Source organism: Mesocricetus auratus, unplaced genomic scaffold, assembly GCF_017639785.1.
Source record: "Mesocricetus auratus isolate SY011 unplaced genomic scaffold, BCM_Maur_2.0 Super-Scaffold_4256, whole genome shotgun sequence".
Classification (NCBI taxonomy): Eukaryota; Metazoa; Chordata; class Mammalia; order Rodentia; family Cricetidae; genus Mesocricetus; species Mesocricetus auratus.
Genome location: NW_024429182.1, coordinates 37,486,974 through 37,505,498, shown reverse-complemented (window position 1 = coordinate 37,505,498; position 18,525 = coordinate 37,486,974). Strand labels below are relative to the sequence as shown.

Below are 18,525 nucleotides of genomic sequence, written 5' to 3'. Positions count from 1 at the left end.
GTCTCAAATCTGCACTGAACAATGATATAGTTGACTCCGTTCAAACCTCTTTTTCTACTAGAAAATGTTTTTGTTTTCTATATGGAGTGTTTCTTTTACACATAAATGACCCTGTTAAATTCTGCTTTAAGCAACAAGGGGAAAGAAGTCAACAAAATCAGAGTTAAGCTGCTAAGGCTGGAACTGGTGAAATGGTAAATATGTAAAGGACAAGACTTTGCAAGTGTACCCCGCCCCTCAGAAAATACGTGAGTAACAAAGGAAAAAATGACTGCAATGCTTCTGTTTCACCTTCATGGCCAAGGAAGTATGCCATCCCACACTTAAGCCTAAAACAGCCCCCAGGATGTGCAGAGCTCCAGGGCTACGTATGCTTTGCTAACAAAGACACTGTCCCTAGAGGTTACCCCAAGATGTCATTCTCTAAGGTACCTAAAAAACATCAACTTGTCTTTTATTTCATTCCATCATATCCCTAAGCGGCACTGGATTCTTGGGCATAGAAATAAGCAAGAATGGGAGAATAATTTTTACATAAACTATAGAACAAACATCTCATTCTGTCAGTCTCTTGAGGTCAGTGACCAATGTTAATAGGACTCTACTGGACTCTCCTGCGCTTAACCTACCAGAATATTGATTCAGTTCACTGATGAAAATAGACACATATGATAGTCATAGAGTGAAATCTTCCTTCCTTTAGCTCAAGGCAGCTTTCTCACCAGGCTATACAAAGGAATGGAGGTTGCTTCCCCAGAAATGTTCCTGGATAGATATAAACCATTTGTGAGTGTCATACAGTCAAATGAATTGGCTATGAGGAAATCATTGAAATTCTTGAAACTAATATTTGTTGGGTATTGTGTCAGGTGGTTGAAAACTAAGTCATGTAGTAGTTGTCTCTGTCTTCAGTGTCATTACAAATTGCAATTGTTGCTATAGTTAGGTCTCATAATTGGAAACTTATATGCCAAGTACTCTGTCTTATCCCAAATCCTTGTCAATCTGAGCAGCTATATCTGAGCAGCTATAATGTATGTCTTATCCTAGTCTCACATTTATCTCGAGTCTCAGGCTTAGGGATTGGCTAAACATGTAAGAAAACTTGCTGTAAAAACATAAGGGCCAGAGTTCAAGTCCCCAGACCCACATAAAAAGCCAGCTATGGTCACATGTCCCAGGGGAGGTAGGCAGAGACAGGAGGTTTACTGGGGCTTCCTGGCCATCCAACTAGATCCAGGTTCAGTGAAAGATTCTACATCAAGGGTATACAATGGAGAGTGATAGAGCAAGGCACCTAATATCCTCCTCTGGCCTCTGCATGCACACCTATATACATATGTGCATATATCACACATTCACCACATATCTGCAAAAAAATAAAAAATTCAATTCCCCAGCATTGTGTAGTTAACTTCATATGTCTTATAACAATATTAAGGAATTAAAGTCAATACTTTACCCTGTTAGAGACTCCCATAGCATGTACATCTTTCTGGTGAGGGACCTTCAGGAGAGAGTATCTAAGAAGGTCCAAGTTCACTTTGAAGATTATCTAGTAGTTACTGAGCACTTAATTAGATGCCAGATGTCAACCCATAGGGCCCCTAAGGACATAGCCCAATTTATGGCTAAATAAAGTAGGTTTCAGAGAAGTTGGAATAACTTGCCCAAAAGTCCACAGATTCTGAGTATTCATCTTAGAGCTCACCCTCCCATCTGAGTCATCCAAAGCCTACTAGCATTCACTATTAGGATATTCAGTCATTTCTGGGACATCCTATTGCTTGCTACCCAGGCAGGGTGTGTCTTCCTGTTCTTCAATTCTGCTGTTTTTGCAATATTTAATCATTATTACCCATACTGCTACTGTTGTGATGGACAACAAGGGAAACCATGTTTACAGAGATCTCCAGCAGCTTACAGATGAGGTCCATTGCAGATCAGGCTTGCCTCAAATCCTTCTGCTAATCCACCTGGTTGCAGAGGAAGGCAGTGTACTCAGGAGTGACCATAAGATTGATAACAGCAGGAATTCCAGTCTTACAAGGTTTAGAATGGAAAGATCAATGCCCTTGCTTTGAAATAGGTAGAGATATCCCTAGACTGACTAAATGCCAAGCACTTCAGACGACTTTTAACTTGAATGCTCCCACACTTTGGTTATGTAATAGACTCTGGTCCAATCAATCCACCTTTGACTGGAAAGTCACTAGCACAGGTGTAGACAGAATTTGAATCCAGACCCTGAATGTCTCATATATATATGAAAAGAAAGTAACAGAATCTGGACAGATTCCTGTAGCCTGGCCTTCCCAAACAGTGCTTATTATCACTCCCAGAACTCTGTATATCCTACTGCCTACCTCATTCAGAGGGTTCTGGTTGGAAAAAAAGAAAGCTCAAGAAATACCCCCCAAGCTTTCCTTCCTTAGAAGAAATGCACAGCTTATACTAATATAGTGCAAGCTCACACATAGACAAGGCATGCCTTTATGCTCTGGGGGTGGGGCTTATATTGAGTTCTGTGCACTCTTGGGTGCCATGAACATCCACTTGTCCTTTGCAACACAGCCTACAGAGCCCAGCCTTGATTGTTTCTGCTCTCTCACACTGTAGGCGATGTTGGGGCGAAACAACGGGGAGTCATCCAGAAAGAAGGATGAAGAAGAAGTCCAAAGCAGGCATCGGCTAATCCCTGTGGGCAGAAAAATCTACGAGTTCTACAATGCACCCATTGTGAAGTTCTGGTTCTACACCGTAAGCATTTCCCTTCCCCCTTTCCAAAAGGCGTTCCTTTCTCAGGCACCTGTGTGGCTTTGTCTGAGCAGCATGTTATACGTACCATGTGTGCAGGAATGAAAGTTCTGTGACCTTGTTTTTCCAGTACTTTCACAAGATTTGAGGACCTTTCTGGGCAGCGTCCATTGACTGCCTTTATGTTTGCCACAGAAGGTAAACGAACTGACAGAGGTGAGACATAATAGAAACAGATGTGAGATGTGTATGAGTTAGTTCAACATGAAAACAAATGTCCTCTTCCAGAGCATTCCTATGTTGCCGCATGGATGAGAACTAGGACAGAGTGGTCCATTACAGATGCTTATCCTGGGCTTCAGGGAACATGTAGTGGGTCAGGTTAACACATGGTGTAGATGTAGCACCTCTAGGGACAGACAGCATCTATAAGTAACAACTTCCAACCTGGTAATGACATCAGTCACACTTTCATACTCAGGCACAATTAAATAGCATGCAGCTCAAAGCTAGAAAACCTCCAATCCTGGTAAATATTCTCCAGGAATCACACCATATGCACACTTCCTGCCTGCAAAGCCATGGGCTTCCCCAAAGTGGCATCTGATATTGTAGATAGGTACATTGCTGGGACTCCCTTCTCCTTTTCAATGAGCTTTCCAGTGGTTCTCAACCTTCCTAATGCTACGACCCTTTAATACAGTTCTTCACGTTGTGGTGACCCCAACCATAAAATTATTTTCATTGTCTGGACATTGGTGAACCACACCTTTAATCCCAGCACTCGGGAGGCAGAGGCAGAAGGCGGATCTCTGTGAATTCCAGGCCAACCTGGTCTACAGAACAAGTTCCAGGATAAGGCTCCAAAGCTACACAGAGAAACCCTTTCTCGAAAAACCAAAATAATAATAATAATAATAATAATAATAGTAATATTTTCATTGCTACTTCACAACTGTAATTTTGCTACTGTTATCAGTCTGTGTTTTCTGTGATGGCCTTAAGTGACCCTTGTGAATAGATCCCAGAAAGGGGCATTCGACTCCCAAAGGGTTATGACCCACAGGTTGAAGTGTAAAGTGATTCTGTACAACCTGGTGGAGCTACACCAGATAAATGACAATGTTTCTGTATTTTTAGAGTTTCTCACAACCAACTGTAGAGCCTTCATTTGAGTCAACAACAGAATAATCTAGGTCTGAGAACAAGAGAGTTCAAATGATCATGGAAGTTGCTTCCTGTGCAGTCCAAGATACTGATATTCAATGCTGGCTTTAAAGGGAGACTTCACTGCCTTGGCATTAGTGATATTTTAGTTAGGATAATTCTTTGCCATGAAGCAGCATCCCTGGCCTGTACCCACCAGATGCCAGTACCACACTCTGTCCTTTAAGGGTGACAGCCAAAATGTTTCCAGGCATTTTTGGGATAAAAACTACCCCAGTTAAAAGCTGATACTTTAAGGGATGACTTTAATAGATTATGAGAGAATATAAAACATACGTTTCACATTTACATTCATATTAGTAAAATAAAATTTCATATGTATTGACATTCTAAAATAATAGCCACCTCAAAATAACATACATCCAAAAATTCAGTTTGCATTCTTTTTTATAGCATTCTTTCGTGTTTGCCCCATAGAAAGCCTTGGAGCTATGACTGTGGGTAGCCTGTAAAGAGACAGGCTACAAACAGGTCTGCCTGTGTCCCTCTGTGCTGTTTGGTCCCAAACAAGGGACTTTCCTATTCTGTCCTTCTGTGGGACAGAGATAACGCTACTGCCTACTTTAGGAAGACTGATGTGTTGAAGGATACAAAGCACTTACAATGGTGTCTGAATCCGTAAGTACAATATGGGAGTAGCTAGTGTTATTCCTAAACTAGTCACATTTCTAAGAGGTAATCAATACCAGCTTCATCTGTCCACTCAACAACAGAAGTGTCATTTATTGAGCAGCTACGGTGTTTAAGCAAGGGTCCAGATGCTTCCTAAATAACTTCCCTGAGGCTGACAACGACTTCATCAATACATCTGTCCCTCCCTTTTATACCCACATCTGCCCTTCTCCTTCTGTTCTTCTGATTTGGTTCTCACAACCAAAAGGGGGTGGGGGAAGGTGGAAACTATAGCCACAAAGGAAACTCCACTCTTACGGTCTACATGCTCAAACTCATTTTTGCATTATTTCATTTATTCTGGGATGCTGTGCATCACACCAGGTGCCTTACTCATGCTAGGCAAGTGCTGTGCCCCTGAGCTGCAACCCCAGCCTGGTTCTGTTTGTTTTGCTTTGAACCTTTCTTTAAAAGGTTAAAGCAAACTTTTTTTAAAAAGATCAATTTGTGAAATATGAAATTCAAATTTCATTGTTCTCTACACCTGGCCACATGTGTGCTACAACAACAACAGCAAAAAAAGTTAATTTAAAAACAAAAAACCTTGCCAGGCATTGTGGCGCTCGCCTTTAATCCCAGCACTTGGGAGGCAGAGGCAGGCAGATCTCTGTGAGTTCGAGGCCAGCCTGGTCTACAGAGAGAGTTCCAGGACAGCCTCCAAAACAATACAGAGAAACCCTGTCTCGAAAACAAAAAACAAAAAAACAAAAAACAAAAAACCTCTTGGCCTATGATTCATCCTGTGGCCTTTTGAAAATGTTAGCAGATTCCTGGTCTAAAGCATAGGAGAAACTGGTGGAGGGAATTGCATAAAGAATTAACCAGCACTTGGATGAACACTGACATCACTTAGCCTCCCAAGGCATCTGCTTTTTCTTCTTCATTGGGGTTTCACATTCCCATCATTTGAGTTCCTTGATTCTCTTGTTCCCTATTGACTCAACCTAGGCCTTTTCAGCCCTGAATGCTTTCTTATCGCAAGTGCCCTGGCTAGTGGCTCTTGGCCTTGGCACCTCCATATGAAGATTATTTAAATCACCCACTACACTTTTGGTTTTGATTTTGGTTTGGTTTTGTTGGTGTTGATGTTGTTTAAGCCAAGGTCTCACCCAGGTTTTCCTTAAACTCATGATCACCTTGTCTCGGCCTCTCAAGGGCTGGGATTATAGGGATATGTCATGTCCATCTGTTGAAACATCTTAAAAAATGTGCCCATGCCAGACCTCCACCCTTAGAGCTCTGATGTCGTCGCTCTGGGTACTGCCTTAGAGCTCGCCAGGTCTTTATCATGAGCAGCTGGGGTTAAAAAGCCCTGACTCGGAACAGAGAGTAGTGAGTTTTAAACTATTATTTTTTAAATGCCCATGATAAGAAATGACTTACTAGAAATCCCAATTCAAAGATCCAACATGGACCCAACTGAATCAATTCTATGGAATAAATGGGGAGGTGTTTGCCAAAAGTTCCAGGTGTCTCTAATGATTACAGAAACCTAGAGCTCACTGCTTCAAAAACCATTTGCAGAATGTTTTGAGACACTATCAAGTTATTTTTCTATTGCTGTGACAAAACACCATGGCCAAGGCAAATTATGGAAGAAAGCATTTAATTAGGCTTATGGTTTCAGAGGGTTGGTGTCCACCATGATGGAGTGAAGGCATAGACAGGAACAGCACATCTTGATCTGCAAGTACTCAGAGAGAAAGCTAATTCAAAATCCTGTGAGTCCCGCTAACTGGAGACGAAGCATTGAAGCATATGAAGTTATGGGGGCATTCTGATTCAAACCAGTACAGGAGCTGTAGCTTTGACGGTGGGGTTAAGTGTCCCGCTCTCTCTTTCCTATAACTTACTGGGTTAGCCTCAGGAAATCCATCACACTAAATTCCCCAGTTATATTCAAACAATTCCAGAGGTTTGTGTTCAAATGTTGACAAAACCCAGACCTCAAGGTAAATGAATGGAAATGAGAGGTCCAAGCTTTTGAGACCCCAACAATACTTAACAATAAAATTCATCATCAGATTGGTGGTCCCATTTGCTGTGGTCTGTGTCCTCTGTAAGAGTATTTCCTCTCTGATTTCCAGAAGTGTTCCTTCCACCTCTTTGACACTCTGACCAAAGAGAACATCCACTCAGTCCCCTAGGATCTCTTGTCCTCATCTCAGCTGGAACAAGTGAATCCTCTTTAGATCCAAGATAGAAGGAAGCCGATCCAAATGGCTCACAGCCCCTGTATGTGCAGAGTATCTTTCTTAGTTACGAGCTGGAGAAGATTTTGAGCTCAAGGTACAAAACAACCACAGAGGACATGATGCTTACTGTGGGTTTCCCCAGTAGTGACAAACACTTCCCCAGAGGCACTAGGTTAGGTGACATACAAGATGACATGCATGAGCTGAAACTTAAACCCAAATTCCACTCCAAGTTTCTCTGCCTACATTCCTTACTCCAAATACAGTATACCTGAGTTCATAGGATGAACCCTGTTAGTAAAGTTACTTAAGTTCTAAAACAAAGAATTTCTGAAGAAATGAGTTCATGTGTCACTGGGCCAACATGTGACAAGAAGAGACAATGCCTCAGAATGTTTTGCATTGAACTTCGTAGAAGGTTAAAACCAGGGTCCTTAAGAGTCACTCCATCTTGAAGCAACAGAATTTTATTCATAAGTGACCAGGAAGACAGAAGCAATTCCAGGCAAAAGGAAACAGAGGTATATTAGAGAGTTTTCCCACTGACTCCCTTTCTTTGTGTTTTGTAACTGTGCATACAAGGATTTCAGAGCATATCGGTGTTTTCTTGATTGTAACCTGACACCATGTGAACCAAGTCACACTTGGGACCATTTTTTAGAGGATGCCTCTCTCATGTGAAAGTTCTGTGATGCCCTAGTGATTCTTAAGTGGGGCTCTAGACATGGGTTAATGTAACAGTAGTCATGGGGATATAAAAACCAAATCACCCAGGTGGAAGAGCTCAGCTAACCCTCAGCAGCTTCAGCACTCACTCTCTGTCACAACTGATTATTCCAGATGTGATATCCTCTGCCTCTGTCATAGCTTCATCCTTTGGATGAAGGAAGGACTGGCTGGGAAGTATCTTGCAGTGGTAGAGTGTTTGCCTATTATGCCCAGATCTTGGCTTATCAGAAAGGGAATGCTGTGTCACAGCTGTACCTGGACATGTGCCATCAAGGTAATGAGGGTCTCAGAGGTACCTTTGATTCACATTAAAAGTCTATTCAGTTTACTAAATTGTAGGAAGAAGCCCATTGGCACATAATACATCTTTCTGGTCCCATATCTCTTAACTCCTTACGAGGCTGCAGTTTCTGCCTCCTAACTTGCCTTTACAGTCCCAAAGTCACACATTGTTTCCAGTACCTCAAATCCCCAATCCTCCTGCCCACATGCTGCCCTGTTCATTGCCACACCGCCCCCAAAGAATGCAGACTTGAGTCAGCTCACTCTGGGTCCCTGCTCACAGCCCCTGAGGCCAGTCAGAGCCTTGCTCAACTTGAAGCATTGCCTGCCATCCCCCTTGAGGTAAACTTTCTTATGCAAGAGCACCACACCTCTCTTCTTTCCACATTGACATCACTGCATCTTTCAACAACAGCCTCCAAGCCTGGGCCCTGAGGAGTGTTTCCCAGATCCAGCATTTCAGCCAGTCACACCAGGACTCAAACTCCAGATGCTGGAGCCTCTGGAGGATTAAATCCACTCTGGGACAACAGGTCACATGCCTTCCTGTAAACTGCTTTATTTTATCTTGTTTTGTTTCAAAAAAGCAGAAAGCAAACTCAAATGTTCCAACCAGGGCAGGGCAGGATGACAGGACAATGGGAAAGAGGTCAAAATCCTCCCAAAGAAGCCAACCACTGAAGATCAGAAACATCTACTCAGGACAGCAGGGGAGTGGGGGCCTTAAGATTAAATCTAGGCTGCTTACACTGCAGTTTTACCAGCTTACAATTACTATATGTGTCTTCTTTCTGGTAGGAATGAATCTATCTGGTGTCTTTCAGGAAAAATAATATACTATATCACCTTAGGATGGGAAGCCAAGTCTTCACCTAAGCAAGAAGAGCCCTGTTATGCCAGGTTTTTTTTTCTAAGCCAGAACACCAGAACACACACACACACACACACACACACACACACACACCAAAAACAAACAAAAAAACTGGTGATTGCCACACAAATTCATACATGGTGACACAAAGGTTCAATCAAGGTACTAAGACCCCATAGACACATATAAAAGTCAAAAACAAACATTGCATATTCAATTATTTGTAACTATTATAGCATTTTTTAAAAAAATGTTTGTAGTAAAGATGACTCAGAAGGCAACGGCACTTGCCATCAAGCCCGGTGACCTGAATTCTATCCCCAGAACTTGGTGCATGGAGAGAAACAACTTCTGCAGACCTCCATAGGAATGCACACAGAAATAAATAAATATTCTTTCTTATTTAAAATTCTTTAGCTCATTCACCATGGATTCCCTGTCCTGCTTACTGAACCTTGCTGGGTGCTGCCGTGCATTGGTCTTGCCCAGGCCTCTGCAGTTAGACGACTGTATTGTATTTCCTTGCAGCTGGCATATATCGGATATCTGATGCTCTTCAATTACATCGTGTTAGTGAAGATGGAGCGCTGGCCTTCCACTCAGGAATGGATCGTCATCTCCTACATTTTCACTCTGGGAATAGAGAAGATGCGAGAGGTAACGACTTCATAAATGAAAATAGGAGCGAAATGGTGGTTCATCATATCTGAGGATGGAAAATTGGGAGGGAAGCTTGGGATCCAAACTTAGCCCCAAACTGGATTCTGTAATGTTGCTGAAGGCTGCCACTTTCCTCTTTGTCAAACCTGGAGAGATTTCCTAGGGCAATTAAGTCTATTTTCTGCTCGCAACCTCCAGAGGGCCTCAATATCATTTACACCTCCCTCCTCTCATCCCTATGAAGATGACTTTTTGAATGTTGGTTTTTTTTAGCTACTATTTCTACCCCTCACTTGGGGTCTCCTTGGACACTGTCCATCAATCCACTATCAACCTCTCCAAATGTGTTCCAGCAGCTTGCTGTCAAGCCCAGTGACCTGAGTTCAATACCCAGAACCCACATGGTGGAGAGAGAGAAACAACTTCAGCAGGGGGGAGGGAGCGACACTGTGCATGTATTCCTTTATTCAGTCTATTCTTGAGTTGATCCTTCTCAATGTCCGTCCCCCCCAGGCTGGGCACCTACCAGCTCTTCCACCCCTGGGGGGCACCGCGGAGTATGGAACACCGTTCTGATACTTGACGTTGAGGATACAGTAGTCTCTCTCCTCACCTCCCTCCATTTAAGACTAAGAGGAGCCATTGAGATGCCATCCCCCTATACAGTTTGTTTGAAGTCAAAACTAACCACGGGGACAGGAAATATTCAGTGCTAAAAAGAAATGAGCTATGAGGCCATGGGAAATGTGTTTTGAAGAGAAAAATGTTTGAGAGGGACATTCTATATAATTCCAGCCATATGAAATTCTGGGAAAACCTATGGAGATGGGAGGGGAGCTATGGAGATGGGGTGGAGGCTATGGAGTGGTAAGAAGATTGGTGGTTGCCTGGGGTAGGACACTGCAAGGTGAAGCTCGGGCTTCTAAGGAGAAAAATATTTTGTGTGCTACTCTAGTAATGGGCTCATATCATTGTATACATGTTCAAACCCATAGAATGTATCCTACCAGCAGTGAACCCTGATATGAAATATAGTCTCTGATGAATGTGTCAACATCATTCCACCATTTACAAAAAGGAGGGGGGCTTTGTGAACTTAAAACTGCTTTTTAAACTTAATTTTAAAAAAGAAATGCTAACCCCAGCCGTTTAGAGTCCAAGGCTTCTAAAATCCATGTGATCAAGAAACAATCCACAAGAGGGCGCATCAATCCTGCTCAGTGTTCTCCATAAACTCCTACCTCACCAGAGAAAACCTGCAGGGAAGGCAGGCTTGCAAGGTGAGGCAACTCCTCCTCTGCATGTTCCCAGAAACTGCAGTGAGTGGGAGAGGCCTTTTCAGTAGGAAAGGATCCTGTGAAGTCTGTACCGATCTGGGAGCTCCAACACAATCCTGGTGTCTGTATTACAGTGGTGGGCACTAAATGGAATGGGGCCACAAACCCACCTTCATCATCCAGACATGTTCAAATGTTCTTGCCCTGGTGAATTTCATCTCTGGAATGTTCTCCAGAGACGAAAGATGTTGTATCTATTAAATTTAAATTTGATTGCAAACACACACACACACACACACACACACACACACACACCTTTGCATTCAGCACCGTCTCTGGGTCTGTGTGGGTGCTGCTTTGATTCTAACTGACATTTCCTCCTCCCGTGGCGTGGGAGTGGTACACAAGCCCCACCTGACTAGAGACTTGGTTAAATGACTAAAGACTAAGGCAGTGAGACGCCTTGTGTTTCTGTGGTCAGTCCTTTGCACTGTGTTCCACCATTCAGAGTGCCTTCCTTTGCTTGAGTAGAGCAGTGGGCTTGTAAACTGAGAAACAGTAATAAATTTGCCTGGGGCTTTGTGTAGCTCTGAGAACTGAGCCTGCTCCCGCCAGGGGCCCTGCCTCTGTGTAGTGCCAGCTGGCACTCTAGAGACTTAACACCCAGCCACATATTCCTTCCTCATCACAAGCAGAGGAGGGAAAGACTGGAGTGTGGAGGCTGGAGACTGTCCAGGAACCAGGCTAGAAGAAGACGGGGAGCAGTCTGTACTCCTCGGACTGTTCTAGAGAGGCTGCCAAGCCGGCAGGCTGCCAGCAACCTCCAGGCCTGGCCATCCATTTCTTGTGAAGCTGCATGTCATGGCAAGCAGGGTGTGGCTTCTGATACAGGGTCAGGGCTGGGTCATCTGAAGAATTCTTGCCACTGAGGGAGATGTGGGAAGGGGGGGGTTGTGGCCATTTCTGTGCAGATCTTTTTCTCTGCAATTGGTGAGGTCGTCTCTCACCCCATGTCCCTGCCTTGAACTCTGAAAGGAGAGGCTCAACTATTGAGTGGATGACAATTCCCACAAGCACCGGCCTTCCTGCCTCCTTGCGGTTGGCACACAGGCCCTCGGGAACCCAGACGCAAGATCCTGGAAGCATGGAAAAGTTTGCATGCTTCCGTGCCTCCCAAGCAAACACAAGGAAGGCTGTGGTTTCATGTGCTGCCGTTCCCGTTCTCTTCACCACATACTTCTGCATGTAGTCACCAGAGCCAGCCACAGCAATCCCTTAATAGTATGGGGCTGTTTACAGCAAGCCTTAGTAGACATTATCTCACCCAGGGCTCCCCCAAGTCTGTGAGGTCAGTAACAGCCATGATCCTATTCATCCCCACTTCATAGGTCTGGGAAACAGGATGGAGCAATTGTTTGGTAGGCTACAACTAGGGAAGAGAGCGAGGTCTGAAACCTGTTTGGGTCATCTGAAACTCCCCTTTCCATTCCCCCATGATGCTCTACCAAGGCCTGTGCTAAAGGCTAGCTTGGCAGTGAAGGAGCAGAGGAGGGGTGCTCCTAAGCCCCCCTCTCTTTCCTCACACTCTCCCTCTCTTCCCCCCTCTCTTCCTCCCTCCCCCCACCCCCTCTTAGGTGTGGTCCATCCTCCCTGACCCTTATTTGTCATGCGCATACACAGATTTTTACCCAGTTAAGACAAAACCAGAGGGTAAGGAGCCAACAGGACAGCAACAGTTGCAGGGAGTGCTGGTGGGTAGGTAGGACAGTGGACCTCACACCTCGGTCACCAGCATGATCTGGGAACATGTCAGAACAGTGAATCCCCTGGCCTAATCCCACACCCGCTCAAGTAGGAAGTCAGTGGTGGGAATCAGGTATCTGTGTTTTGGAGACATGGAGGCTACTGCAGCTGGGATGGTCAACAGAGGCCTTCCTAAGAAGGGGACATCTGAATAAACAGCCTAAGGATAAGAAGGAGCCAAACATGCAAACTCTTGGAAAAGTGAAAGGAATTAAGTGTCGTGAGCTTAGGCTGAACATGTTATGCTTCCCAGCGGCCAGTGCGGCTATAGGGAGAGAAGGGGGGAGGATCGAGTCGGATGGGAAGTGGGCCATGGCAAGGAGTCTGCCTTTTGGTCTGTTTATAATGAAAGCCATCAGAAAGTTTAAGTATGTACTTACTGTGGTTTGCTTGTCCCTCGTCTGTTTTTCTAAGACATGAGGTATAATTTACTGGTAATGAAAGGAAACCCTGCGCAGGGTGCAGCTTGATGAGGCCTTGCTTACACAAACAACTGTGTCGTTGCCAACCACATCAAGGGTTAGGTCTTTAAAGAGCTCACTGTATGCTGCTCAGAAAGTGGATGGTAGGCTGGTGGCCATAATGACAGCAGATACGTCATAAGGAGACAGTGGCAACCATGTGCCTGATGTAATGGGACTTAGAATTCAGTGGCAATCATGAAGATGATGATAAGGCATTAACGGGGTTGGACTTCAGATAATGGCTTACTGATGCAAGAGAGGGATGGAGGTGTCCTGTAGGAGTGGTCCATGTCACTCAGTACTGAAGCGCTGTTTACTGAGATGATTGTGGGGACCTGTAGCATGTTAGGAATATATAATGTTATAGCAAAAGCCTGAAGTGGCTCAGAATTGCCAGAAAATCCAAAGGATCGAACCAGTTGTTTACATCTGCTTTTAGACTGAGCACATCTGGAGTACCCAAGCTTAGTCCAAATATGCATTCATAGCATATAGGTATCCAACCAGACACAGGTCTGGGCGGCCCCTTCTGTCAGCTAACAGAGCACTTTCCAGCTGAGCGGAAAGCACCGGAGAAACCAGGCCTAACCCTCTCTGCTGATTTGCAGATCCTGATGTCAGAGCCCGGCAAGCTGCTGCAGAAAGTGAAGGTGTGGCTGCAGGAATACTGGAATGTCACAGACCTCATCGCCATACTTCTCTTCTCAGTGGGCATGATCCTTCGTCTTCAAGACCAGCCCTTCAGGAGTGATGGGAGGGTCATCTATTGTGTGAACATCATTTATTGGTACATCCGTTTACTAGACATCTTCGGCGTGAACAAGTATCTGGGCCCATATGTAATGATGATTGGGAAAATGGTAAGCAAGGTCATTCGGTTCCATGTCACCCTTTCCCAGAGGAAGGTCCATGATAATAGAAAGAGAGATGTGATTCATTTCAGTTTGCTACTGTGGTCTGCATGCGAAGGCCCCAAGGGTGTTTCGGTGTTTTAATTCCCTCTGAGTGCTTGCAAATTTAACTCTATTGCTATACACAAGCTGAAGAACACAGTCATCAGCCACCTGTTTACTCACTGAAGCATATGGAAAGATCACTTGCTTTATGCCGGGGACTGGCTTAAGAGCCAAGCAAAGCCAAGCAGTGGTGTGGCACACCTTTGATGCCAGTGCTTGGGAGGCAGAAGCAGATGGATCTCCAAATTTGAGGCTAGCCTAGTCTACAGAGCAGGTTCCAGGATGGCCAGGGCTATACAGATAGACCCTGTCTAGAAAAAGAAAAAGAAAAATAGTTGAGCAAAGATGTCATTTCATGAAACAGACAAATGAAGGGGAGTCCTTTGCATGCAGGATAAAAAGGTTCCCACAGTTACGCCTATGAAGTCCGGATGAAATCACAAGTCAGGACAGGCTCATGCAGAATGTTCACGGGGATCAGGCTTAGAGGAGGACTTGGTCTCCACAAAAATGTTAAGAGATTTTGAAGACTCCCTAAAAGATGAGCTTTGAGGTTGACAGATGAAGCTGGGTGTTTTGCACTCACTTCGAATACCCAACTTAGGAAGCTAAGAACATCAGATCCCAGGCCATCCAGAGTTGCATAGCAAAAGCTTATCTCAATACAACCTAATGTAAAATAAGATCAAATAAAGCTCTCTTAAAAAGTGGCCTTTGCTCCACAAAGTGTGTGTGTGGGGGGGGGGGGGGGAGGCATTGAGTTGATCTGAGTTAGGGAGACTGAGTCTGAATACCAGAGGTTTTGTGAGTACTGGGGGAAACTATTGACTAAACCTGGCTCCTGAATGAGGCCTAATGGTTTAAAACAAAAGACTCTCAAGTGGCGCATTAATGTACCTCTGTACAAATGTCTGAGAACTTCTACTTCCTGACTATATTCCAGCCTCCAGAATTTTGCTATAAAGACTGAACCTGAGGTGACCTGCATCGGTGTGAACCTGGTGACAGGGGTGGTGTGGGGGCGGGGTGCTGGTTCATGAGCTCCTTCACTCTAGGGGAACAACCAGAGCCTGGGATCCACATGTGTATCTCCGCCATGTGGAAAGCTAAGCATATCCACCCTACCTGGAGAAATACCTCCTCATAATAATCTCTTCAGTATCATCTCTAGTTCTATCCTATGAGCTGTTGAAACCAGCAAGTGACATTACAGATGTCACTCAAGTTTTACTTTAAGCATCATTGCTAATTCAGTATTTATTAAACCACTGTGTATGAATTCTACTTAAATCCATCTTAAACAACTCAAAATCTTCCTATTAGGAAAACAATAACAACAAATCCATGAAAATTAATTTCCTTTACTTTTTGATATTCAGTCCACTGCCTTCTAAGGCAACAAAAACTGATAAGCGTGTACTTGGTAGAGCATGTGCCAAACAACAGCTGGTGGATAACCTATGTCTCCTATTGTTATGTTTATATTGTCTTTTTAAAGGACAGTGGAGAAAGAAAAGTTTACAAACACGCCATTCTTCTATACCACCAGCCCTTTCATACACAAGTTGGGAATTATCACACCAAGGTCACTTAGGGTAAATAGCTCCAGACACATTCTAGAGAAAGGAAACATGGGCTCTGAAGTGTCAGTTATCCAGACTGAACCCAGTTCAACTTGATATCGTTTGAGAAGGGAGAAAGTGTGCATTATTCTGCCATTGTGTCTTCATTGAACTATGGACTTGACATTTGGGTGACAACTCTGATATCTAGACGCAGACTCTGTGGAAAGGGTTTGAAGGAAGGGACCTGCGGATTCCTGCTCCCAACTTACATAGGAAAATATGCATATGGATTCTGGAGAAAACAGGCCTTTTTGAGATTCTCAAATATATTTCCAAGTAAACTGAGAAAAAAATATCAAACTATAACATCTTGGAAACTGGGCCAATTTTTCTCCACTTTGACACTGTTTTTTTTTTTTTAATTTTCTTTTTAAAGAATGTCTCACCATGTCAGCCACCCTGACCTGGACTTTACCCTTCTCCTGCCTTTGCCTCCTGTGTGCTAGGACTGCATGCATGTACACCACACCCAGTTGGGACTTTGTGATTCTTTGTTGAAGAGTCTCCATCCTGTATATTACAGGATGTTTAGCAGATTTCACACAGAGTTTGGGGGGGGGGGAGAGGGCAGAGAGAGAGAGCTAGGACAACAAAGATGTCTCCAAACATTGCCAAATGTCCCCTGAGGCACAAAACTGCACTCTGTCAAGAACTACTACATTAGGGGACTATTTAATCTGATAGTTATTTTTTATGATTACCTTATTTTAACAGATAGAATATTCAAAGACCCAAACCAAGTCAATTATTTTTAAAAGTCTAAGTGGCATTTAAATATTTGAAACATCTAAAGTTACATTAATACAATGAGATTATCTGAATTTCCGTGCCTATCATTTTAATAATGGCATAATTACCCCAGTTTTGACTCGAATGAAACCTTACTAAGAAATGATCAGGAGGGCTATGATGCCTTTTCTCTCCTTTTTAAGTTATGAATGACTTCATTTATCAGTCAGGAATAAGTAGGAAATTTGGGGACTTTGAGTTCTTACAGAATGCTTTTAAGATAATTAGTTCAATAATTGAGTCATCGATCCAGAAGGTAGATAAAATCCGTCTTTAGAGTTTATCAGTACGCCAGATGGCCTGCAAGCTGGAAGCTGAAGATCTTCCCAGATGTGTTACACACAAAGCCCTCAACTTCAGAGGCTTCCTCTTTAGTACTCCACACCCAGGTAGACATCTGGAGAGCAAACACGGGATGGCCAGGTGCTCGTTCTGAAATGGGTTTCTGTGCTTCTGTAGAAGAAACCAGCCCATCAAATCAATGTCTGAGAGCACAGACCTCCTTCGTCCGTCCCCACTGTGAGTCCTGTTGATATGCAGGTCCAGGTTCCCTTGAAATCCTGACTCGGTTCCTTCATATTTCATTTCTCAAGGAAATTCTGTAAACCTTGGACTAACTCACTTGTGTAACACGGAATAGAAAGAAACCATGACAGGAGTTATTTGTTACTATTCCAGCCAGGACCATGTGAGGCACCTCTTACCATAGATTTTTAGAACCCTCCTACATTAATTAAATAAACAGACTCTGAAACAGACAGGGACAAGGTTCAAACTCCTGACTCCAGATCTTGACCTTCCAATAACAACACATTAACATTTATGAGAACTTACCACATATCCATCACATTTAGTCAAAGGTAATCACGTGATTGTTATTATTATCCCACTTACAACATTTAAAAACAAGATTAAGCAAGTTGCTCCAGGCCACTCAGTGAACTTTCTTTGTCTTTTTTAATGGTCAGGGGAAGGTTTGTGTGTGTGTGTGTGTGTGTGTGTGTGTGTGTGTGTGTGTGTGTGTGTTTTCCATGTAGCTATTTTTGCTAACTGTTGGGATCAAAACCCAGGTCGTCTGGCACCTAGCAGCATGAGCCTCATCACCACTGTGGATGTTCTCTGTTGAACATACTGAGAGGTGTCCTAAGACTGGGCAGGATCTTAACGTTGAATTCACTGGATAATTTAACTTTGAAAACAAAAGAAGTCCCAGTTCCCTTCTTATTAAGGGGCTCAGATCCTGATATTTTAATGATATTAAAGACTTTGAAACAGAGAGCTCGGCATATGGGAAGAAATTTTTCTTTTACTGTTTTGACCCTGTGAATAGGAACAACTTTTAAAATAAAAAGCTGAGAAATTAAATTGCCGCAGTTTCTGTACTTACTGGCTGAGTTTTCTTGAGTCAGACTAGCTCCATACTCTCTTGCATACACCTAGTCCTCCCCACGCATCTGTTAATCTGTATAGACAAACATAACATGAAGACCCATCTGTGCTCCTTCATTGATACAAGTTTCTGTAAATAAGTGATCAAAGAATTTCATAAACTAAAAAGAAGAGAGAAGATGAAACATAGACTTGGGTTTCCTAGGAACCTGTTTCAACCCAGCCATCTCTCCTACTTAGAGACCTGCACCCACCAACTGGGAGAAGGAATAACAACTATCTTGTACCTGGAAAATCATGGAAAGGAGGAATCTTGGAGAAATTCCAACTTGCTTCAAGCTCTTAAATTTTTTGGCAGATGTATTTTGAAGTTGTCTTGAAAACTGATGAATTGATCTAAAATATATTGAGGCCCCCATGTCCTAAAGCACCGGAAAGACCATAACGTTTACAGTACTGGAACCAGTAACATCGAATATTCTCTTTTAAGCTGGAGGAGGAAATAGGTCCATGGTAGAGTGTGTGCTTAGTGCACACTAGGCCCTTGGTTCAACCCCCAGCACAACAGTAACAACAATAAATAAAACAATCTAGGATCTTCTTTATCAATGATAATTAGCATTTGTCGTTCTCTGTGGGTGGGTACCCCTTATACTATAATATCCTAGAGGGTGTCAGACAGTATAATACAAGGAGTGAAAACCAATTTCCGTAACTTATGTGTGGGAGAGACTTAAAGAGGACAAGGTGGAACTGGCCATAAAGACTACTGAGACAGGGGTTCAATCACTGTTAGAACGAGCTCTTTCTCTTATATAATCTGCTCATT

General features: G+C 43.4%; 1 protein-coding gene across 18 annotated transcripts in view; it reads left to right on the top strand.

Moving 5' to 3' along the window:
* Trpm3 (transient receptor potential cation channel subfamily M member 3) overlaps positions 1-18,525 on the top strand; it is an 866,780-nt gene that overhangs the window by 788,290 nt on the left and 59,965 nt on the right. For all 18 annotated transcript variants that reach the window (XM_040746389.1, XM_021225349.2, XM_013114264.3 and 15 more), the window contains 3 exons: positions 2,620-2,760; positions 9,262-9,390; positions 13,546-13,797. In XM_040746389.1, the coding sequence (XP_040602323.1) occupies positions 2,620-2,760; positions 9,262-9,390; positions 13,546-13,797 (522 nt within the window). The remainder of the gene's footprint in view (positions 1-2,619; positions 2,761-9,261; positions 9,391-13,545; positions 13,798-18,525) is intronic.